At 45.9% G+C, this 24,596-nt stretch overlaps 1 protein-coding gene across 7 annotated transcripts in view; it reads left to right on the top strand.

Moving 5' to 3' along the window:
- The window catches only part of LOC144498704 (DENN domain-containing protein 5B), a 286,461-nt gene that overhangs the window by 112,157 nt on the left and 149,708 nt on the right, over positions 1–24,596 (top strand). For 4 of the 7 annotated variants that reach the window (XM_078220236.1, XM_078220233.1, XM_078220235.1 and 1 more), the window contains exons 2-3: positions 7,606–7,677; positions 9,414–9,523. In XM_078220236.1, coding sequence (XP_078076362.1) covers positions 7,606–7,677; positions 9,414–9,523 — 182 coding nt within the window. The remainder of the gene's footprint in view (positions 1–7,605; positions 7,678–9,413; positions 9,524–24,596) is intronic. The other 3 variants (XM_078220239.1, XM_078220238.1, XM_078220237.1) reach the window with 1 other exon arrangement.

The following is a 24,596-nucleotide window of genomic DNA, read 5'->3' as shown; positions in this document are numbered from 1 at the left end:
ACTGAAGAATTGCGATTTAACATTCAAAGGTGCAATGCGATCTTTTATGTCCCTTTTGAGCTTGCGGGCTAAACCAAGCCTTCAGTCTTATTGTGTAAATAGAATGGCGACTTCAACAATGCAGCACTAACTTGGCGCTTTGTGTGAGGGTCAGCAGGCTGAATTCCTGGAGAGGGGCCTTGAATCTATAGCCTTCCAGCTCCGAGCAGGAGGGCGAACAACTGATTCAAGCTGTCTCTTCGGGTGTAATTCTCCCAAGCCCCCCACTGTCTCCCTCTCAGTGGGATCAATGGCGGGTCGGATGAGGGGGTGGGGAGTTCAACGGAAGGCCCAGAAATCAGTTTCTCGCTGGTGTGAAATTACAGCGAGACCTTGCCATGCTGCCCTTCATGGTGGATCAGGAAACCTGCTGGAGGCCGGTGGGAAACAGATTTATGTCCCATTAATGGTTTGCAGATGAAGGCCCAGCCAGGATCTTTCACCCACATCCAGTTCTCCATGACGCCAGCGGGAAGACATGCCAGTTCGGAACACGACTGGAACAAAGTGGCGTGCAGAAGTCTGGACTTTACTGAAGAACGTCTGTGGCTGCCTCCGGAGTTTGGGCAGGAGGCTGCCAGTAACCTGGAAACAATGCAGCAATGGGTGCGGGGAGCATCTATAGCTGGATCTTCCAGGTTCCGTGTCATTGTGGAGGTCCATCTTCCAGCCTCAGTGTTCCTGGAGATCCATCTTCTTTCTTCAGGAGGTCCATCTTCTTTCTTGAATGGTCAGGCTGTGATGTCAGGCACCTTTTCAATATGGCGCCCAGAAATGAGGGGAAGTCCCGTAACATGAAGATGGCGAATAAACCCTGGATGCAGGATTAACTATGGAAGACATGGCGTGGTTTCCCATTGGCAACCACAGCGGGAAACACTCCCAACCACACCCATGCCACAGAATGTAGTCCCAGATGGGAGAATTGCGTCTCTTAGAGGGGAGGGGAGGCAAGAAAGCACTGGTTTCAGTTCTCTGGTTGCTGTTAGTAACTGTGCAAAATGCTAAAAACAGCTGTGTGAGTGCAGTTAAATCCCATTAAATTGAGGCTTGTTTGTGTTTATATAGACAGCCTGTTGTTAGCCAATATGATGAAATGAACAATGCACAGGACTGTAGGCAGGACATCATGATGTGTCTATATCTACAGTATCAGTTTAGCTCAGTTGGCTGGATGGCTAGTTTGTGATGCGAAGCGACGCCAACAGCGTGGGTTCAATTCTCGTACTGGCTGAGGTTATTCACGAAGGCCCCGCCTTCTCAACCTTGCCCCTTGCCTGAGGTGTGGTGATCCTAAATCACCACCAATCAGCTCTCCCCCTCAAAGGGGACAGCAGCCTATAGTCATCTGGGATTGTGGCGACTTTCATTCATGTGTTGTGAACTGGCATTTGTCATGATCCCATCATGTAATGAGGATAGATTCCTGCTGTCCATATGGAACCACAAGTGACTGCGACTTGAGAGGTCTTTAATCTGCGTCCACAGTAACCTTAAGATTAGAGCAAGGTAGTTCATGTCGAGAAGCACTTCCTCACTCAATGGCTGATGGAAATCTGGAATTCTCTCCTTTAAAAAGCTGTTGAAGCTCGGCTAAGTGTGTTGAAATGATCCAACCTTTGATCTTTGTGGAGCGTGGAATAATGGAACCAAACTAGATAAACGGATTCATGACACCAGCCTTTTTGCAATATGTACATCCTGATTTCATTCCCGTATGGTCTAGCTCTCATTTAACATTCTGCTCCTCGTTCTTGATTCTCCCACCACCCCCCAACAAGAGCAAATACTTCCATTGTTTTAACATTTTAAACACCTTAATTAGATCAGTCCTTAATCTTCTAAACTCAAGGGAATACAAGCCTTGTCCCCATAACCTATCCTGATTTTTCATCCGTTTATTTGCACTGAACCCCAATTCCCAGCCAATGTATCCTTTCTGAGGTGCAATGCCCCAAATTGAACGCACTACTCTGGATGGGTTCTCACCAAGGCGTCATATAACCAAACATCTTACCAATTGGAATACAATGAGAGGACGAGCATTTCCCTTCATTCTCTCCCCAGCCCAAGGTGGCTCGGTCTCGAGGACGTCCAATGTCAAATAAGAGAGTTTTGAAAGAGGTTTTTAAAGTCATGAGGGGTCTGCGCTGAGTAGATAGGGAGAAACTGTTCCCATCGGCTGAAGTGCCAAGAATCAGAGGACATAGATGTAAGGAGATTGGTAAAAGACCCAATGTTGACATGGGGAAAACCTGTTCACATGGCAAATTGTTAGGGTTTGGAATGCATTGCCTGAGTGTGTGCTGGAGGCAGTTTGGATAAGCACCTGTAGAGAGAAAATGTGCTGGTCTATGAGGAAAGAATAGAAAAGTGGAATTGGGTAACTTATTCTTGGAGAGAGCTACTTCAGAAGTGATGGGTTGAATGGCCTCCTGTTTATCTTATCCATTATAAGCTTGATTCTGTGTCAGCTGGGATAGAGTCTCGATCTGGGATCCATTACTGCACCATTTGATTGATTGAGATCAAGTTGGTGTTATTGAGAATTGATAGATTTTTTTGCATTTGTTCCCAGTAGAACTTGTCTGCATTTTGATTTTTGCCTGCAAAACAAGATGACAAGTCAAGGGCAGGACACCACCAGAGTTGAAAAGTAAATTTGGAAGTGGTGATTAAGTTGTGACAAGCCTGGGTTTGAAAAGGCTGAGATAAAAAGGGAAGATTAAAAGGAGGTGAATACTTGCATAGCTTTATGGTGCTGGGATAGAGTGAGTTGGATGGTGAGAATCATTACAGTACTTATATTCACTGGGAGGCTGCTGTTGCACTTGATTGGCAGAACTGTCTCCTAGCAACTGTAGATCTAGGTTACAAGAGGAAGGCAGGGTGTAGTTGTGTGAGAAACAAGAAATGTGTCTGGAAAAGAGAGAAGTTGGCGAGATCAGAGGCTGCACAAAGGTGGTCACTCAGCAGGAGTCTGCCAGTAATGTGAAGGTTTTTGATCAGAAAACCGACCTTATTTCTGACTTATCCTCAAAAGAACATTGAAGGAGATGGACCTTTGTAAACCTTGCTTTAACATTTATCCAGATTTCTAAGTAATGAACATCCTTTTTATCACAAGTCTGTCAGTTTTATTTTTAAGTTTTATCTATGTAAAGTGGCTCCCGAAGCGAGGAAATGTGACAGATGTGGTCCGGATTACAGTTACTGGGGGGAGCAAACCTTGACCATACCTTGGAATGAAGGGGGCAGCAAACAAAGTATGATGTGTCCAACACGGTGTATCCAATGTGGTTGACTCGTAAATGCCCTCTGAAATGGCCTAGCAATCCACTCAGTTGTATTCAACTGCTACAAAGTCTACAAAAAGGAATGAAACCAGACGGACCACCCGGCATCAACCTATGCACCGGAAACGACAATGGCAAACCCAGCCCTGTTGACCCTGCAACATCCTCCTTAATAACATCTGGGGGCCGGTGCCAAAATTGAGAGCGCAGTCTCACAGACTAGTCAAGCAACACCCTGACCTCGTCATTCTCATGGAATCAAACATTACAGATAATGCCCCAGACACCACCATTACCATTCCTGGCTGTGTCCTGTCTCACCGCCAGGACACACCCAGCAGAGGTGGTGACACAGTTGTATACAGTTGGGAGGGAGTTGCCCTGGGACTCCTCAACATCGACTCTGGATCCTATGAAATCCCATGGCACCAGGTCAAACATGGGCAAGGAAACCTCATTTCGGGCCATTGGCAGCACGGTGGCACAGTGGTTAGCACTGCTGCCACACAGCACCGGCGACCCAGGTTCAATTCTGGCCTCGGGTCACTGTCTGTGTGGAGATTGTACATTCTTCCCGTGTCTGGGTGGGTTTCCTCCAAGTGCTCCGGTTTCCTCCCACACTCCAAAGATGTGCGGGTTAGGTGGATTGGCCATGGTAAATCGCCCGTTAGTGTCAGGGGGATTAGCAAGATAAATATGTGGGGTTACGGGGATAGGGCCTGAGTGGGATTGTGGTTGGTGCAGACTCAATGGGCCAAAGAGCCACCTCCTGCACTGTAGGGATTCTATGATTCCTGCTGATCACCACATACTGTTCCCCCTCAGCTGATGAATCAGTACTCTCCCATGTTGAACACCACTTGGAGGAAGCATTGAGAGTGGCAAGGGCGCAAAATGTACTCTGGGTGGGAGATTTCAATATTCGTCACCAAGAGTGGCTTGGTAGCACCACAGACTGAGCTGCCGGGTCCTAAAGGACAGAGCTGCTAGATTGGGAGTGCGGCAGATGGTGAGGGAAATACAAACTTGACCTCATCCTCACAGATCGTCCTGCCGCAGTTGCATATGTCCATGACAGTATCAGTAAGAGTGGCCACCGCACAGTACTTGTGGGGAAAGTCTCTTCTTCACACTGAGAATGCCTTCCATTGTGTTGTGTGCCAGTCTCGTGCTAAATGGGATAGACTTTGAACAGATCTGGTAACTCAGTACTGGGCATCCATGAGACATTGTGGGTCATCAGCAGCAGCAGAATGGTATTCGAGCACAATCTGTAACCTCATGGCCTGGCATATCCCTCACTTAACCATTACCACCAAGCCAGGGGATCAACCCTGGTTCAATGGAGAGTGCAGGAGGGCATGCCAGGAGCGGCACCAGGCATATGTACAAATGAGTTGTCAACCTGATGAAGCTACCACACAGGACTACTTGCATGCCAGACGGCATGTGGAGCAAGTAATAGACCGAGCTAAGCGATCCCACAACAAACAGATCAGATCTAAGCTCTGCAGTCCTGCCACATCCAGCTGTGAATGATGGTGGACAATAAAACAACTCACTGGAGGTGGAGGCTCCACAAACATCCCCATCCTCAATGACAGGAGAGTCCAGCACCTCAGCGCAAAAGTCAAGGTTGAAGCATTTTCAGAATTCAGCCACAAGTGCCAAGTGGATGATCCATCCTGGCCTCCTCCGGAGCATCACAGATGTCAGTCTTTAGCCAATTCAATTAATTCCACATGATGCCAATAAATGGCTGAGGGCACTGGATACTGCAAAGACTATGGGCCCTGACAGTATTCCAGCAATAGTACTGAAGACTTGTGCTCCAGAACTTGCCGCACCCCTAGCCAGGCTGTTCCAATACAGCTACAGCACTGACATCTGCCTGGCAATGTGGAAAATTGCTCAGATATGTTCTGTTCACAAGAAACAGGACCATTCCAACCCAGTCAATTACCGCCCAATCAGTCTATTCTCAATCATCAGTAAAGTGATGGAAAGAATTATCAACAACGCTATCAAACGGCACTTACTCAGCAACAACCCGCTCACTGATGCTCAGTTTGGGTTCCGCCAGGGTCACTCAGCTCCTAACCTCATTACAGCCTTTGTTGAAACATGGACAAAAGAGCTGAACTCTAGAGGTCAGATGAGAGTGACATCAAGGCGGCATTTGACCAAGTTTGGCATCAAGGTGACACAGTGGATTTGTGTATGAAAGTTATGATAGGGCAGCAGGGTGGCACAGTGGTTAGCACTGCTGCTTCACAGCTCCAGAGACCCAGGTTTGATTCCAGCCTTGGATGAGTGTCAGTGTGGAGTTTACATATTCTCCCCATGTCTGCTTGGGTTTCCTCCAGGTGCTCCGGTTTCCTCCCACAGTCCAATGATGTGCAGGTTAGGTGGATGGGCCATGTTAAACTGCCCCTTAGTGTCCCAAGATGTGTAGATTACCCATGGTAAATCTGTGGGGTTACGGGAATAGGGTGGAGGGTCTGGATATGATGCTCTGTCGCAGAGTCAGTGCAGACTTGATGGGTCGAATGGCCTCCTCCTGAACTGTAGTGATGCTATGGGATTCTTTGAAGGAACCCTAGCAAAACTGCAGGCAATGGGAATCGGGGAGAAAACCCTCTGCTGGTTGAAGTCATACCTGGCACAAAGGAAGATGGTTGTGGTGGTTGGAGGTCAGTCATCTCAGCTTTAGGACATCTCTGCAGGAGTTCCTCAGGGGAGTGTCCGAGGCACAACCATCTTCAGCTGCTTCATCAATTACCTTCCTTCCATCATAAGGTCAGAAGTGGAGATGTCCACTGATGAATGCACAATGTTCAGTATCATTCATGACGCCTCAGATAGTGAAGCAGTTCATGTCCAAATGCAGCAGCCCTAGGCATTAATTCTGTCTGCCTCTGAATATCCAGGTTTGAGCTGACAATTGGCAAGTAACATTCGTGCTATGCAAATGCCAGACAATGACCATCTCCAACAAGAGAGGCTTTAACCAACGCCCCTTGACATTCAATACCATCCTCCACTAGCAACATCCTGGGGGTTACCATTGAGCAGAAACTGAACTGCACTAGCCAAATAAATACTCTGGCTATGAAACAGGTCAGAGGCTAGGAATCCTGCAGTGAGTAACTCACCTCCTGACTCCCCAAAGACTGTCCATCATCTACAAGACACAAGTCAGGAGTGTGATGGAATACTCTCCACTTGCCTGGATGAGGGCAACTCCAAGAACTCTCAAGAAGCTCAACATCATGCAAGATGAAGCAGCCCATTTCATCGCTACCCCTTCCGTAAACATTCAATCCCTCCACCGCTGACACACAGTTGCAGCCGTGTGTACCATCAACAAGTTGAACTGCAGGAACTCACCAAGGTTCCTTGGGCAGCAGCTTCCAAACCCACAACCACTACCATCTAGAAGGACAAGAGCAACAAATACCTGGGAACACTGTCACCTAGTGGTTCCCCTCCAAGTCACTCACCATCCTGACTTGGAAATATATCGCCACTCCTTCACTGTCACTGGGTCAAAATCCTGGAACTCCCTCTCTAGCAGCACTGTGGGTGTACCTACACTCAGGGACGGCAGCGGTTCAAGAAGGCAGCTCACCACTACTTTCTGAATGGCAACTCGTGGTGGGCAATAACTGCTGGGCTAGTGAGTGACACCCACATCCCGTGAATGAATAAAAAAAACTCATAAAATGTCCATCAGTAATGATTTTGTTTTTTTTGGAGTAAATGTTATCCAATCAGAAGACATGAGGAAGGTTGGAAGTTTTTTTAAAATTAGCTATCCTCTGCCCATCCCTGCCACCGGCAGCAGAATAATGGAGCTGCGAAACCCACAGCAGGAGAACTTTGACCCACAGTTAGTTGGCATTTGTCACAACGGAGCTGGATCTGACGTAAAAAGGGATTGTTAGCACTGTTTAGTTTGTTTTCATTGTGAGCTAGAGGAAGGAAATTATCATTCTTAAAGCAGGGGACAGCAGGGAGTGGTGTGAGGACACCCCAATGCCATAATTATCTGCCACTGGTCAGAGTGGCTTTGATGGGCCGAGTGGCCATTCTCCCGCTTCTGTCTTTGTATTATGCTTTTGATTGAGTGTTTTAAAACGGGTTTCAGTACAGTTATGGCACCTTTCTTAACAATTACATGTTCTTAACTGTCCTTTGGAAGCAGTTTTTTCTTCCTTTTGAATTTATTTTTACCCACCATTTTGTCTCTCTTATTTGTGTTGTGTAGCACTCTGCCAGTGGCTAGAAGCACAGCGATATGGCAGGAGCCAAGATAATCCATGTCCAAACAAAGCTTCAGGTAAACAGTGGGAAACCGCTAGATCTCTCACCTTTCTGTTTCCTCTCCGAGTGTATCACCCTCCGCTTTACCTAATTTGGGAAACTTTGCTGGAATCCCAGCTGACCCATCATACCTAGCTGACCAGGATTATGGGTTTGAGTGGGATGCAGCTGCCGTTGATTGGCAGAGCCGTCTCCTGGCGACTGTAGACTATTATCCGCTCTCTAAACTAGGATAGCGCAATCAAACTAATGATCCTCCACTTATCCCTTCCTGCTTTCCTTCAAATAATCCTCATCACTCCTGGATAATCTATGAAAAGATTCTCACTGGCTTTAGTAAAAGGTGAGGGTTAATGTCTTCTGTTGGCTTGCTGGTGGTTGGTGATGGGCCTCTTTTCTAGGTGCTCTCTGCATTGCTTTCCTGTGGTTGTGGGTTTCTGTTGACTTGATGGTGAACCAGTGATTGTGTTTCCAGTGTATTCGCTTCAAGATTACTGCCAACAACAGCTAAAAGGAGGAGACCCTTTGACCCTCTACAACCGCAATAGGAATGTCACGTCTTGTTGCACATCCATTAACCCCACTGATGAGTCTTGTTAACCGTTAATTTAAACAAATTAGGCTGTTCCTGCCAAAACATTAATTCTAACTTGTAATATCATGGCAAGTTCCAAATTGGGTGAGAAACATAATTGAACTCGAAACTCCTTTCAACTGTTGGCAAAGTATTTCTATGTGTAATTTTTAACATTGTGATTAATGCCTTCCTGAATCTGCAGTGATTTTGAAATATTCTGTATGTCTTATTGATTCATCAGGAAGAGTTTCACGTTTTTTAATCTCCTCTTCTCTGCCCGAGGTACCGAATTGTGTGTCTAGTGACCTTTACAGCTTCCTGGGCATCGAGCAGGCTGCTGGTTTTTCACCCCAGTAGCTAGTTGTTCAGTATGAGCCAGCACAGGGAGCATTGCTGAGATATTCAACTGTGATGTCCCTCACCAACAACTTCCAATCCTTCCCCAGCATGCACCAGTGTTCATTTATCAGCAAGGGATGGTGCAATCCAATCTCATTATCATTCTGGTCACTTCCTCCAACCACCACCAACCCCCCCCAACCCGTTGCCAGAAGCACTGACCCCAGTTGCAGCGGTACAAATGCTGCCCTGTCTGAGACCAGTCGGTGGAATTTTGGGCTGCAGGAGAATGAGTTGAAATCCATGTTGCTGGAACACGAAGCTGCAATGAATGGTTTATTAGGATGTCCCTCTCACGACATTGCAATATGTGGCTGTTTGCATGGATCCTTTTTGCATTGATATCTGCACCACAGAGACAGGCCATTCAGCCCATCTGGCCTATGCCAGTGTTTATGCTCCCCACAAGCTTCCTCTTACCCTCCTTCATCTGTGTTCTGCCCCGTGTCCTGCCCTGTCTGCCCCGTGTCCTGTCCTCTCTGCCCCGTGTCCTGCCCTGTCCTGTGTTGCTCAGCCATCAGATGACATGATGTCTGCATACACCGAGACCTGCAGCAGGTCATGTAATGGACCTTTCTGTGTGATGCTGCATGACATGAAGGATTCATTAAGTAGGAGAACCCTTTTTTAAAATCTAAAGAAAGCTGTTTCTGCAATGAGGTAAGTTGGTAAACACTGTTTTCTACCTTTCTGCAGCCAGTTGGAGAGCTGTCCATGGTGAGTTGAAATGTCCTGGTGATGACTGTATAATTCAATTCTTTATTTCCATCTCATAGGGGAAAACTTTGATCAGAGCCCACTGAGGAGAACATTCAAGTCCAAAGTGTTAGCCCACTATCCCCAGAATGTGGAGTACAATCCCTTTGACCAGGATGCTGTTAATATGGTAAGTAGTGAATTATAATGTCCTTTTTCAACCCTACCCAGGCAATGCAATGGATCAAGCTTGTGGGTGTTTCCTAAAGTTCCAAAGACAATAACTGATCTAGCCAGCTAGTTTTCATTCTCTCTTCTACCCATTGCAGTCACACAATGTGGGTCTTGATCCTTAATCTTGATTTGACCTGGACACCATAAATTGCTTGACCTAAAATAGGCAACCTGGTCATATATCTCACTGCTGTGGGGAACTTGCTGCAGTGTTTCCTACATTGTGACAATAACTGCACTTGAAAAAGTGCTTCATGTGCTGCAAAGTTCTTTGGGTCGTCTTAAGATTGTGAAAGGCAATATACTAAAGCAAGAAATATATGCTTTTTTGTAAATTGTAGACGTTTATAATTGAATTTCCATAGAATTGGTAGATGAAGGATTGGGGTGTCGGCGGGTGAGGGGCGGGAGTGTCGGCGGGTGAGGGGCGGGAGTGTCGGCGGATGAGGGGCGGGAGTGTCGGTGGGTGAGGGGCGTGAGTGTCGGCGGGTGAGGGGCGTGAGTGTCGGCGGGTGAGGGGCTGGAGTGTCGGCGGGTGAGGGGCTGGAGTGTCAGCGGGTGAGGGGCGTGAGTGTCGGCGGGTGAGGGGCGTGAGTGTCGGCGGGTGAGGGGCGTGAGTGTCGGCGGGTGAGGGGCGTGAGTGTCGGCGGGTGAGGGGCGTGAGTGTCGGCGGGTGAGGGGCGTGAGTGTCGGCGGGTGAGGGGCGTGAGTGTCGGCGGGTGAGGGGCGTGAGTGTCGGCGGGTGAGGGGCGTGGGTGTCGGCGGGTGAGGGGCGTGGGTGTCGGCGGGTGAGGGGCGTGGGTGTCGGCGGGTGAGGGGCGTGGGTGTGTCGGCGGGTGAGGGGCGGGGGTGTCAGTTGGTACCAATCTCACTGTTAATATTCATACAAAAGAGAGGGAGGACACGTGACCTTAAGGATATAAGAATTAGGAGCAGGGGAGGCCATCCAGAGGGTCGAGCCTGTCCCCCAGTGAATTGAAGCGTGGCTGAACTGACTGTGGCCTCAACTCCACCTTCCTGCATTCCCCCGTGACCCTTGACTCCCTCGTCAAATCAACAATCTGTCTTAACTTGATACTGAATATAGTCAATGTCCCAACCTTTACTGCTGTCTGAATCCATAATCCATAGAATCCCTGCAGTGAAGGAGGAGGTTATTTGGCCCATCGAGCCTGTACTGACTCTTCAAAAGAGCATCTCCCTCCAGCCCTCCCCCCGTTAAAAGCTTTCACTGATTCCCTCGTTGCTGGGTGTAAGGGTGTATTTGATGGGACCGAGAGGGTCATGTCCATGTGAGGATGATGTGTACATGGAGGGGAAGTTGCAGGTAATGGTGTTCTCATGGCATCGCTGGACTTTTGCTAGATGCGCTGTTGGAATCTCCTTACCGAGTTGATGCAGGGTCTCTTAGAACCATAGAAAATTACAGCTCAGAAACAGGCCTTTTGGCCCTTCTTGTCTGTGCCGAACCATTTTTTGCCTAGTCCCACTGACCTGCACTTGGACCATATCCCTCCACACCCCTCTCATCCATGAACCCGTCCAAGTTTTTCTTAAATGTTAAAAGTGACCCCGCATTTACCACTTTATCCGGCAGCTCATTCCACGCTCCCACCACTCTCTTGTGTGATGCATCCACCTTGTGCTGTTGTTCTGTTTCACAGAGTTTCTAAATATGGTTCACTCAGAAAGGATGACCCACACGTGCAAATGTAGTCGGCTTAAATATCCCAGACAGAAAGCTGGATAACCAGCTCTGCACACCAGTAATGGGGTTGTTGCTGTGTAGGGAAGTGAACTTGTTGTCTAATGATGATTGTGAAACACTCTCGCTGAACAATGTTCTAATATACCCATTTACGCCCTTTGGGAATATTGCAAAAGGAAAAATTAGCTTTTGCACTAATTCCGAACCCTGAGATAATTTTTTTTAAGATGTTAATTATCACTAGCTCATCTGTTTAGTGAGGCAAGGAAACAGTGAAATTGTCATTAAGAACTCATTCCACCGGATCTTGGAAATGGTGTAGAGTGCTGTGAAACCTATATAGGGGATCAGGTCGTCTTTATAAGTGCTGGAGGTGGAGGCCGGTGATGGTTTCTAACTGTGATGGATTTCTCATTATCGCCTATTCTCATTAGGCGCAATTCTTTGTGTGTTTGGGTGCTGTATGCGATGAATGTCGCTTCAGCACACTTTTTGAAGGCCACAAACCCTGCCTCCAAGGCTGCACAGTGGGTCCATAAAAGTGAATGGGTTCTGGTCCACACCACATGAAATCTGCTCTTAATGTGACCTCACCCAAAACGTGTTGTGGTGACGGTTACCCACTGAATGTAGGCCAGTTTGAGTTTGGACGGAGGGACCATAGCTACTCACTCGATAGTTCGATGACGATCATAACCATCTTTGCATGCAATAAGACAAAAGAGATTTTGGCCTGAAAGTTTGTACCAGCAGTGCGAAGATAAGTTGTTTCAAATAACCACTTGGTAGTATTGAACTTGAGTATTGCTGAAAAAGAGAGACGTACTGTTGAAGCTTTTCATCTTGCACTCATCAGGGAAACATATCCCTATGGCTGTTTGCAAATGGCAGAATACTGACCCCAGCCCATGCTTGGACCTCAGAATCTAATGTTTGATGCTCGATGAAATTGATTGGACAGGATTTACTGAATAATCCCGAGTGTGCTAAGAATTACACTTAAAACCAATTTAAGATTACTAGCCAGACCTGCAATGCAGCTCAGAGTTTTTATATATATATATATATCCATAAGCAGGGATCTGTTGTCTGCAAGTAAAAGGTACATGTCCAGGCTTTGTACCTGGTTTGAATTAAACAAAAGCATGGGGTCAGTAGTTTCCTGGTGCATTCTCCACGGCAAGGCACTGACTAATGAGAATCAATTTTCCAACCAATCAACACCCTTTTCTCATTCAGTATAAATTGTTGCTCCCTCTGAAATTTGGCTTTCTTGTATCTATCCTGATGAGTGCAAGGTGAAAAACTTCAACAGTATGTCTCTTTGCTCAGCAATAAGTTGATTCCTTCTTCACTAATCTGCTCCCAGGAGGGCTATTCAATCCCATTATGAATTATAATTGATACATCACCTGCTACCTACTCTTTGCAGGAGTTGGGTGGGATTCTTGGTTAATCTTTCCCTTTAATAGCATTACTGTTTGTATGTAGCCAATAGCTTTAAGGTGAACCTATGCCCAATGTTGAATTCAAAATACATCAACTTCTTCATCTGAAGAGTCTATGAGGTAGGTTTTCAACTTGCGATCTTGCGTGAAAGCTGTGGTTTCAGATTGGGTGCAAAGTTAGAACCATAGAAATAGAACCATAGAAAATTACAGCTCAGAAACAGGCCTTTTGGCCCTTCTTGTCTGTGCCGAACCATTTTTTGCCTAGTCCCACTGACCTGCACTTGGACCATATCCCTCCACACCCCTCTCATCCATGAACCCGTCCAAGTTTTTCTTAAATGTTAAAAGTGACCCCGCATTTACCACTTTATCCGGCAGCTCATTCCACACTCCCACCACTCTCTGCGTGAAGAAGCCCCCCCTAATATTCCCTTTAAACTTTTCTCCTTTCACCTTTAACCCATGCCCTCTGGTGTTTTTCTCCCCTAGCCTCAGCGGAAAAAGCCTGCTTGCATTCACTCTATCTATACCCATCAAAATCTTATACACCTCTATCAAATCTCCTCTCAATCTTCTACGCTCCAGGGAATAAAGTCCCAACCTATTCAATCTCTCTCTGTAACTCAGCTTCTCAAGTCCCGGCATCATCCTTGTGAACCTTCTCTGCACTCTTTCAACCTTATTTACATCCTTCCTGTAACTAGGTGACCAAAACTGTACACAATACTCCAAATTTGGCCTCACCAAAGCCTTATATAACCTTGATGTGGAGATACCGGCGTTGGACTGGGGTAAACACAGTAAGAAGTTTAACAACACCAGGTTAAAGTCCAACAGGTTTATTTGGTAGCAAAAGCCACACAAGCTTTCGGAGCTGCAAGCCCCTTCTTCAGGTGAGTGGGAATTCTGTTCACAAACAGAGCATATAAAGACACAAACTCAATTTACATGAATAATGCTTTGTAGAAACTTGATGTCTGTGTCGATATGCGCGATCTTCTTGGAGATCCTTTCCACTTGGAGCCGGCAGTTTGCGGTGTCGATGGTAGTCATGAAGTGGAGATACCGGCGTTGGACTGGGGTAAACACAGTAAGCGCATATCGACACAGACATCAAGTTTCTACAAAGCATTATTCATGTAAATTGAGTTTGTGTCTTTATATGCTCTGTTTGTGAACAGAATTCCCACTCACCTGAAGAAGGGGCTTGCAGCTCCGAAAGCTTGTGTGGCTTTTGCTACCAAATAAACCTGTTGGACTTTAACCTGGTGTTGTTAAACTTCTTATTATATAACCTTACCATAACACTCCAACTTTTATACTCGATACTCCGATTTATAAAGGCCAATGTACCAAAGGCACTCTTTACGACCCTATCCACCTGTGACGTCACTTTTAGGGAATTCTGTACCTGTATTCCCAGATCTCTCTGTTCAACTGCACTCTTCAGAGTCCTACCATTTACCCTGTACGTTCTTCTTTGGTTTGTCCTTCCAAAGTGCAATATCTCACACTTGTCTGCGTTAAATTCCATTTGCCATTTTTCAGCCCATTTTTCTAGTTGGTCCAAATCCCTCTGCAAGCTTTGAAAACCTTCCTCATTGTCCACTACACCTCCAATCTTTGTATCATCAGCAAACTTGCTGATCCAATTTACCACATTATCATCCAGATCATTGATATAGATGACAAACAACAATGGACCCAACACCCATCCCTGCGGCACACCACTAGTCTCAGGCCTCCACTCAGAGAAGCAATCCTCCACAACTACTCTCTGGCTTCTTCCATTGAGCCAGTGTCTAATCCAATTTACTACCTCCTCATGTATACCTAGCGACTGAACCTTCCTAACTAACCTCCCATGAGGGACCTTGTCAATGGCCTTGCTGAAATGCAGGTAGACAACATCCACCGCCTTCCCTTCATCCACTTTCCTGGTAACCTCCTCGAAAAACTCTAATAGATTGGTCAAACATGACCTACCACGCACAAAGCCATGTTGACTCTCCCTAATAAGTCCCTGTCTATCCAAATATTTGTAGATCCTATCCCTTATCACACCTTCCACCGACGTCAAACTTACTGGCCTATAATTTCCCGGATTTCTTTTGGAACCTTTTTAAACAACGGAACAACATGAGCCACCCTTCAATCATCCGGCACCTCCCCCGTGAATACTGACATTTTAAATATATCTGCCAGGGCCCCTGCAAGTTCAACACTAGCTTCCCTCAAGGTCCGTAGGAATACCCTGTCCGGTCCTGGGGATTTATCCACTCTGATTTGCCTCAAGACAGCGAGCACCTCCTCCCCTTTAATCTGTAAAGGTTCCATGACCTCTCTACCTGTTTGCCCTATTTCCGTAGACTCCATGTCCGTTTCCTCAGTAAATACGGATGCAAAAAAAACCATTTAGTATCTTCCCCCATCTCTTTTGGTTCCATACATAGTCTACCACTCTGGTCTTCAAGAGGACCAATTTTATCCCTCACTATTAGTAAAAAAAAATGCTCAGTTTTCATTTCAGTTGGGTAGTGAGTTAAAAGCCTACCCCCTTTAACTCTGCACCCATATTGTAAAAGTTGCAGTGTAGTATGTTTCAGCAAAATCAAATACCTTGGAGTTGAACACAAGCCAAGGTGGTTTCTCAATGTGAGGGCGCTAATTGCATCCAGGCTCTGCCTGTGCAGCAGGCCACGTGTTCCTGGGTCTTTCCTGCATTCTTGCCTCAGGTCCCCTTCACTCACCAGTGTCCTCTGCTTGAACAGAGGGGAGTACAATAGGATGAGGGCAGAATTGGCTAATGTAGACTGGGAGCGCAGACTAGTTGGTAGGACAGCTGAGCAACAGTGGCGGATTTTTAAGGAGATTTTTCTCAGTACTCAGCAAAAATATATTCCTGTGATAAAGAAGGAATGTAAGAAAAAGAATAACCAGCCGTGGATAACTAAGGAAATAAAGGAGAGTATTAAATTAAAAACCGATGCGTACAGAGTGGTCAAAACTAGTGGGGAATTAGAAGATTGGGAAAGCTTTAAAAAAGAACAAAGAACTACTAAGAAAGCAATAAAGAAAGGAAAGATAGATTATGAAAGTAAACTAGCACAAAATATAAAAACTGATAGTAAAAGTTTTTACAAATATATAAAAAGGAAAAGAGTAGCTAAAGTAAATGTTGGACCCTTAGAAGACGAGAAGGGGGATTTAATAATGGGAAACGAGGAAATGGCCGAGGCCTTAAACAAGTTTTTTGTGTCGGTCTTCACGGTAGAGGACACAAATAGCTTACTGAAAATTGACGGTCGTGGGACTGTAGGGGGTGAGGTCCTTAAAACGATTACTGTTACTAAATAGGTAGTGCTTGGTAGGCTAATGGGACTAAAGGTAGACAAGTCCCCGGGCCCGGATGGAATGCATCCCAGGGTAATGAAAGCAATGGCAGAAGTAATAGCAGATGCGTTGGTTGTAATTTATCAAAATTCGCTGGACTCTGGGGAAGTGCCGGCTGATTGGAGAACAGCTAATGTGACGCCACTGTTTAAAAAAGGAGGTAGACAAAAGGCGGGTAACTACAGGCCGGTTAGCTTAACGTCCGTAGTTGGGAAATTGATGGAATCCATCATTAAAGAAGAAATAGCAGGACACCTGGAAAAAAATGGTTCGATCAAGCAGACACAGCATGGATTCATGAAGGGAAAGTCGTGTTTGACGAATTTACTGGATTTTTATGAAGATGTAACGAGTGCAGTTGACCGAGGGGAACCGGTGGATGTGGTGTTTTTGGATTTCCAAAAGGCGTTCGATAAGGTGCCTCACAAAAGGTTGCTGCAGAAGATTAAGGTACACGGAGTTGGGGGTAAAGTGTTAGTGTGGATTGAGGATTGGCTATCTAACAGGAAGCAGAGAGTTGGAATAAATGGGTGCTTTTCTGGTTGGCAGTTGGTGACTAGTGGCGTGCCACAGGGATCGGTGCTGGGGCCTCAACTGTTTACCATATACATAGACGATCTGGAGGAGGGGACCGAGTGTAGGGTAACAAAGTTTGCGGATGACACAAAAATGAGTGGGAAAACGAATTGTGTGGAGGATGCGGAAAGTCTGCAGAGAGATTTGGATAGGCTAAGTGAGTGGGTGAGGATCTGGCAGATGGAGTATTACGTTGACAAGTGTGAGGTTATCCACTTTGGAAGGAATAATAGTAAAATGGACTATTATTTAAATAGTGAAAAATTACAACATGCTACTGTGCAGAGGGACCTGGGGGTCCGTGTGCATGAATCGCAAAAACTCAGTTTGCAGGTGCAGCAGTGATCAAGAAGGCAAATGGAATATTGGCCTTTATCGCGAAGGGGATGGAGTATAAAAGCAGGGAGGTCTTGCTGCAATTGTACCAGGTACTGGTGAGGCCGCAACTAGAGTACTGTGTGCAATTTTGGTCCCCTTATTTGCGGAAGGATATATTGGCCTTGGAGGGAGTACAGAGAAGGTTCACCAGGTTGATACCGGAGATGAGGGGGGTTAGCTTATGAGGAGAGATTGAGTAGATTGGGCCTGTACTCGTTGGAGTTTAGAAGGCTGAGGGGAGATCTTATAGAGACATATAAGATAATGAAGGGGCTTGACAGGGTAGAGGCAGAGAGATTCTTTCCACTTAGAAAGGAAACAAGAACTAGAGGACACAGCCTCAAAATAAGGGGGAGTCAGTTTAGAACAGAGTTGAGGAGGAACTTCTTCTCTCAGGGGGTAGTGAATCTCTGGAATTCTCAGCCCATTGGAGCAGTGGAGGCTACCTCGTTAAATATGTTTAAGTCACAGGTAGATAGATTTCTGATCAATCAGGGAATTAAGGGTTATGGGGAGCGGGCGGGTAAGTGGAACTAAACCACTATCAGATCAGCCATTATCTTATTGAATGGCGGGGCAGGCTCGAGGGGCTAGATGGCCTACTCCTGCTCCTATTTCTTATGTTCTTATGTTCTTATCATCCCTGTGCTCAATGACCCATGTTGGCACATTGTCTCGAATATCTCCATTTCAGAATTCACATCCTCATGCTCCAGCCCCTCTGTGGCCTCATCCCTCCCTATCTCTTTGACCTCCTCCAGCCCTACACCCCTCTGAGAACTCTGTGCACCTCCAACTGTCTGTCCTCTTGTCCATCAACCTTGATCCTCCGCTCCACCCATCGGCAGACATGCCTTTCCGTTGCCCTGGTCAGGGGTCTGTGGCCTGCCATTCTGGAGCCACGGGCAGCACCTGAACATCATGTTTGGAATTCCCAGTTGTATTGTGTTAACATGTACACAGTCTAAAAAAATTAAGTTAGGAAAAATAAGAGCTGTGTTTATGTTGTGGGGACTAAAGGTTAATCGCCGTGCTACACTTTCTAGCTTCAAATGATTATTTTAATGAAAAACATTATCATGCTCTAAATAAACCTTTTTGAGTGGTACAGCTACATTGCGGTTATAAAACAATTCGTGATTCGAGGAGCTGTCATCATTATTGTTCTGAAATGAAACATTACCCTGGATGTGCTGTTAGCAGCTTCATTTTAAATCACATGAGTAACAAAGAAATTATCTTAATTCTGCTCATCTTAAATTGAAGTTTGTTTTAAAGATGACTTTAGGGATAAAATTACAGTAAGGAAAGGTAAGAAAAAGTGATAATTCAGAGTTGTATCTATTTTAATGCTGTTTTATTTCCTACTGTGACATCAATTCAATACATCTATTTTCATAGGATCATAGAATCCTACGGTGCAGAAAGAGGCTGTTTATGTGAATACTGCATTTTACCAAAGACACTTGGCAATCTGTCAAGTATTTGGTGCACGAGTGCTGAATTTTAGTCTTGTGGCTCCCAAGAGCTTTTATTTTAGGCAATTTGTTTTTTTAAAAGGGCTCCTTGGGTAACAAAAAAGGTTGCCCCAGGCATTAAGCTCTGAATCCCTTTCTAAATGTCTCTCTCTACCTCCCTCGCTGCTTTTTGCAGCCATCTTAGAACCTGTGGCTGGAATTTTCCAGCTCATCCCACGGGAGGGATTTTCCGGTCCTGCTGAAGTTAGCGGACATTTGAATGGTTCACCACATCTGCCACGGGGGAACCCGCCACGGCAGGGCAGGAAAATTCAGACCACATCTTTGGCTAAGCTTTGCTGGCTTGATGCCAAATTTAATCTTTTTAAAAAATTTGTTCCTTTATAGGATGTGGCATCTCTGGCTAGGTCAGCATTTATTGTCCATCCTTAGTTGCCCTTGAGAAAGTGGTGGTGAGCTACCTTCTTGAACCGCTGCAGTCCATGTGATGTAGGTACACCCACAGTGCTGTGGGGGAGGGAGTTCCAGGATTTTTAACCCAGCAACATTGAAGGCAGGGCAGCACGGTAGCACAGTGGTTAGCACTGCTGCTTCACAGCTCCAGGGACCTGGGTTCGATTCCCGGCTTGGGTCACTGTCTGTGTGGAGTTTGCACATTCTCCTTGTGTCTGCGTGGGTTTCCTCCGGGTGCTCCAGTTTCCTCCCACAGTCCAAAGATGTGCGGGTTAGGTTGATTGGCCATGCTAAAATTGCCCCTTAGTGTACTGAGATGCGTAGGTTAGAGGGATTAGTGGGTGAAATATGTAGGGATATGGGGGTAGGACCTGGGTGGGATTGTGGTCGGTGCAGACTCGTTGGGCCGAATGGCCTCTTTCTGTACTGTAAGGTTTCTATGATTTCTATGATGATATAGTTCCAAGTCAGGGTTGTGAATGACTTGAAGGGGATTTGCCATATGGTCTTACCATGTAGTTGCCACCCATGTCATAGAATCATAGAAACCCTACAGTGTAGAAAGAGGCCATTTGTGAAATAGCCACAGGAAAACAGCTTAAAATTAGGAGGACTTTGACAAAGTAAGTACACAAAAAGTGTTGCAATTGAAAGGAACATTGATAATCACAGGGCAGATTTAAGATGGTTGGCAAAAAGCTCAAGGGTGAGATTATAAGGAATGTTTTGATGCAATGAATTGTTAAGGTTTGGAATGCACTGCGTGAAAGGGCGGTGGAAGCATAGTAGCTTTCAAAAGAGAATTACTTTTTTCTTCATTCATGGGCATCGCTGGTTGGGTCGGCATTTATTACCCATCCCTGAGGACCACTAGAGTCAACCATGTTGCTGTGGTCTGGAGTCACGTGTAGACAGGTGGCAGATTTCCTTCCCTAAAGGACATTTGTGAACTTTACAACAATCAACACTGGTTTCATGGTCACTTTTAATTCCAGTTTTTTTATTGAATTCAAATTTCACCATCTGCTGTGGTGGGATTCGAACCCAACTTCCTGGAGCATTATTCTGGGTTTCTGGAATACAAGTCCAGTGACAATACCACTCTGGCGCTGCCTCCCCTTAGATAAATAATTGCTAAGGGTTAACCTTCGGGGCTCTGTGGAAAGAGCAGGAGTGGAGGTAATTGGATAGTTCTTTCAACGAGCTGGCATAGGCACGATGGGCTGAATAATCTCCTTCTGTGCTGTAAGTTTGTGTGATTCTGAAAGAAAATTAGAAGTAAAATGGATCTTCCTGACTGCTAGAGGGCTGCTGTCTGTGACTATTCAACATGCTGAAACTTGAACACATTTATAAATTGTTTTATGAATCACAGTTCAACACATAATTATCCTTACTGCTGTTCAGACAATCTTTTTCAACTGCCAGGCAATCTGACTTGTACTGTAGGACTGATGATTGCTTGAAATGAAATTTATGCTTTACACGGAGAAGGCAACCTGTGAAAATATATTTGCAGCAATGATTTAAGACCTCTGAACGGCGTTTAGAGAGTGGATTTTTTATTCTGTTGAGCAATCGTGCTATGTTTCGGCTGCAATTCTAAGCTGTTCGATAATAAGCCATGAGATATGCCATGGATGCCATGATGGCACAATGGTTACCACTGCTGCCTCACAGCACCAGAGACCCAGGTTCGATTCCGGCCTTGGGTGACTGTTTATGTGAAGTTCTGTGTGGGTTTTCTCCGGATGCTCCGGTTTCCTCCCCAGTCCAAAGATGTGCAGGTTAGGTGGATTGGCAATGCTAAATTGCCACTTAGTGTCCCAAGATGTGTAAGTTAGGGGGATTAGTGGGGTAAATAAGTGGGGCTATGGGGATAGGATCTGGATAAGATGTTCTGTAGGAGAGTTGGTGCAGACTCGATGGGTTGAGTGGCCTCCTCCTGCGCTGCAGGGATTCTATGAGATAAAGCAATTATACGTGCAAGCCAAAACTAGAAGATCCGCAAACGCTGACCAACATCTTCGTACAAGCTGGTACAGCTCAGGAATTTTAATCACCAAAAGGAACAGGATTGAATGACACATGGGTGGGATTTTAAGGGCTCACTCGGCCCGAAACCATAAAATCCCGCGCGAGGTCGACGGACCTTTCCATGGTCCGCCACTCGCCCGCTCCAATTCCTGTGGTGGGCGGGGCATTAAAATTCCGGCCATGAAGTCACTGGGTTAGACTGCAAGCGCAGCAGGACAGGGACTTGGCAGAACTTAACCTGCAGATGTCCTGTGCTGTCATTTGAACATGTGTACCTGACCACAGGGGACTTATTTCGCGGTGAAGTCTCGACACTTGCTCCCCTTCAGAAAATGTTGATTCCAGACAGGCTGCATGATGCGTTTTGCATTATTTTTGAAACAGCAAAAATAATTTACCCAAGAAAGGTTCCGGTGATATAAAATAAGCTAATTAAGGAGTTAGAGGAATTTAAATACAACTTGTTAAACTGGTTAACAATCTCTATTAAACTGCAGACTAAGACATTGAGCATTGATGTATGCAAATTGTTGCATTTCCTATATTACAACTGTGACAACACTTCAAAATTAAAGGTAAAGTTGCCATACTCCTAGAGGACCATAGACTCAAAGGGGAGAGCCGACTGGTGGTGATTTAACCTGAGAATCACCACACCTCAGGTGAGTGGCAAGGTTGCGGAGGCTTCATGGATAACCTCAGCCGATATGGGAATTGAACCCACGTTGTTGGCATCACTCCGCATCACTATCCAGCTGTTTTCTCCATTCGTTCATGGGATGTGAGCAACACGTTTATTACCAGTTTTTAATTGCCCTTGAAAAGAATCATCACAGTCTGTGTGGCGCGGGTACACCCACATACTGTTAGGGAGGAAGTTTGAGGATGTTAATCCAGTGACGATGAAGTAACGGTGATATAATTCCAAGTCAGGATGCTGTGTGACTTGGAGAGCAACTTCTAAGCAGTGTTGTTCCCTTGCGTTTGCTACCTTTGCTCTTCAAGGCATAGAGGTCACAGGTTTGGAAGGAGCCTTGGGGTTATATTGGGGCCATTGTGCATTAGTTGTGGAGGGAGTGAAGGTTTAACGCACAAGGTCTCCCTTTCCACTGATTCCCTATTATCACAAAGAGCAATTGCTGCTCACGGTCACTGTTTTTGACCCTGTTTGAGAGGTTTATTTTCTCCTTTTGGATCCAAACTTGATGTAGGACTATGTAGGGCGACAGGGTGGCACAATGGTTAGTTAGCACTGCTGCCTTACAGCGCCAGGGACCCAGGTTCAATTCCCAACTTGGTCACTGTGGAATTTGTACCTTTTCCCACGTTTGCGTGGGCTTCTTCCGGGTTCCTCCGATTTTCTCTCACAGTCCAAAGATGCGCAGGTTAGATGGATTGGCCATGCTAAATTGTCCCTTAATCTCAGGGAGACTAGCTGGGGTAAATGCCTGGGGTTATGGGGATAGGGGTTGGTTGGGATTGTGATCAGTGCAGACTTGATGGGCTGAATGGCCTTCTTCTGCACTGTAAGATTCTATGATTCTAATTTTCAAAAGAAGTGAAAATGAGATTTGGTGGAATCATGAGCACTCACGTTGCTCCGAGTGACTAACTCCAGTCAAGATTATTGCTCTTTAATTGGTTATTTATGTCTCTTCCCATGATTGCCAGGGAAAGTTGACCTCTCAGATACAGAAATGGTAACTCCTCTCCCCAGTTCAACACTGCAACAAAGAGCCTCCAGTAGAATAGTTAAACCCAAAATGATTTTCCAGACCATAATCAGGTGTCACACCCCATCCACAAAGAAGCGACATCACAGTTCTCAGTCCTATGTCATGGGACACCCCTAATTCTGGTCATCTCAGTATAAGGAAAGGGAGTGGATACACAGAGCACCAGAACTGGAAGGACAGAGGGCGCAGGTTGGGACAAAGAGCTAGAAAAACATTGAATGGTTAGAGAGATGGTAGAGAATTGGCAAAGGATTTTAAAGCTAACGTGCTGGACTTTGCCAGTTTTCAAGGGATAGACTGGGAGATGGGCAGGTTTGCAAAATGATAATGGAAGGCAGAAGGGAATGGAGTGTTGATTCCTTCTCGCCACTGGGACTTTTTCCCAGCGGTAGAGGAACTGGAGGATAGCCAATCTGTCCAGAGGCAAATTGAGCTACTTAAATGGCCAATTAAGGCCTCTTCCTGCCACCACTGGCATTTTATCAGCAACTTGGGCATTCTGGCCCACGGAGGGTAACCCAGCAGCAATGGCTGCCCCTTCAGGAACATTACCCCCTGCCATTATGGACCCCGTGACCCTCCCTGCTGACCCACCCCCAGCCCTGGAGACCCCAGGCCTCACTGCCCTTGTTGCGAGGGTGGTGTCCGTCGCCACACCCTCTCAGCTGGTGGCACAGCTGAAACATAGGAGCTTCCGACTATCTTTAATTAGCCAGCATCTCTTGGAGACAGGTTCTCATCCTTTTAAAAGATTGAGAGCTCCATGGCAAATAACCAGTTGTTGCACAGGCCTATAACGTGGCGAGGAGCCCCCTAAACCGAGGCAGAGGCACTAGCTCCCCAACCTATAGGTTGGGGAGCTAGTGGACAGCAGTGGGGTCGGATAGGATACCGAGTTCCAGACAAATTGCCTTCAGTTATAACTAGAGGCTGGTTCGTAATTATACCAGGAGATTTTGCTGACATTGAAGTTGAGGTAGAATCAGAAGCTGGAAGCATATTGATTTGGTGAAGGACTAAATGTGAATACTTCAGGCAAAAGCGCCCACATTCAATCTAGCAAGGCTTTGATGCTAAATCAGAGACACAATCTTGGTTTGGACCCATGGCCCTTACCATTTTGATTGAGATGGCTCACAGCTGATTTCTCCCAGGATGCTTGCATGCCCATTCACCCTGTCAGTCTGGGTTTTTCCTTTGGCTAGGAGCTGAATAGACATCATCACCCTGATATCTCCAGACCAGAAATCCGTATGCACATACTTTTAATGGAGGACACTGTCTCCATACAACACACCCAGTGAAGGGTGTGATGAGGGAATAAAAACAGCCAACCTTGCGATAGTTGATGCAGTCCCCTTTGATAAAAATATTTGATTTCATTTATTATTAATGTGGAGATGCTGGGGTGGGCACAGTAAGAAGTCTCACAACACCAGGTTAAAGTCCAACAGGTTTATTTGGAATCATGAGCTTTCGGAGTGCTGCTCCTTCATCACCTGAGGAAGGAGCAGAGTTCCGAAAGCTCGTGATTCCAAATAAACCTGTTGGACTTTAACCTGGTGTTGTGATTTATTATTGTCACATGTATTGGGATCTAGTGAAAAGTATTGTTTCTTGCGAGCTATACAGACTAAACATACTGTTCATAGAGTACATAGAGGAGAAGGAAAGGATAGGGTGCAGAATATAGTGTTGCAGTTACAGATAACAAGAGTAAAAGATGGTGTTGGAGGGTATGCCGGGGACAGCTTGTAAGAAGTCGCCTCACTGGGGTGGCGAGATGGCACAGTGGTTAGCACTGCTGCCTCACAGCGCC

The sequence above is a fragment of the Mustelus asterias genome, chromosome 9 (assembly GCF_964213995.1).
Source record: "Mustelus asterias chromosome 9, sMusAst1.hap1.1, whole genome shotgun sequence".
NCBI lineage: Eukaryota > Metazoa > Chordata > Chondrichthyes > Carcharhiniformes > Triakidae > Mustelus > Mustelus asterias.
This window is presented reverse-complemented; position numbering and strand designations above follow the sequence as displayed.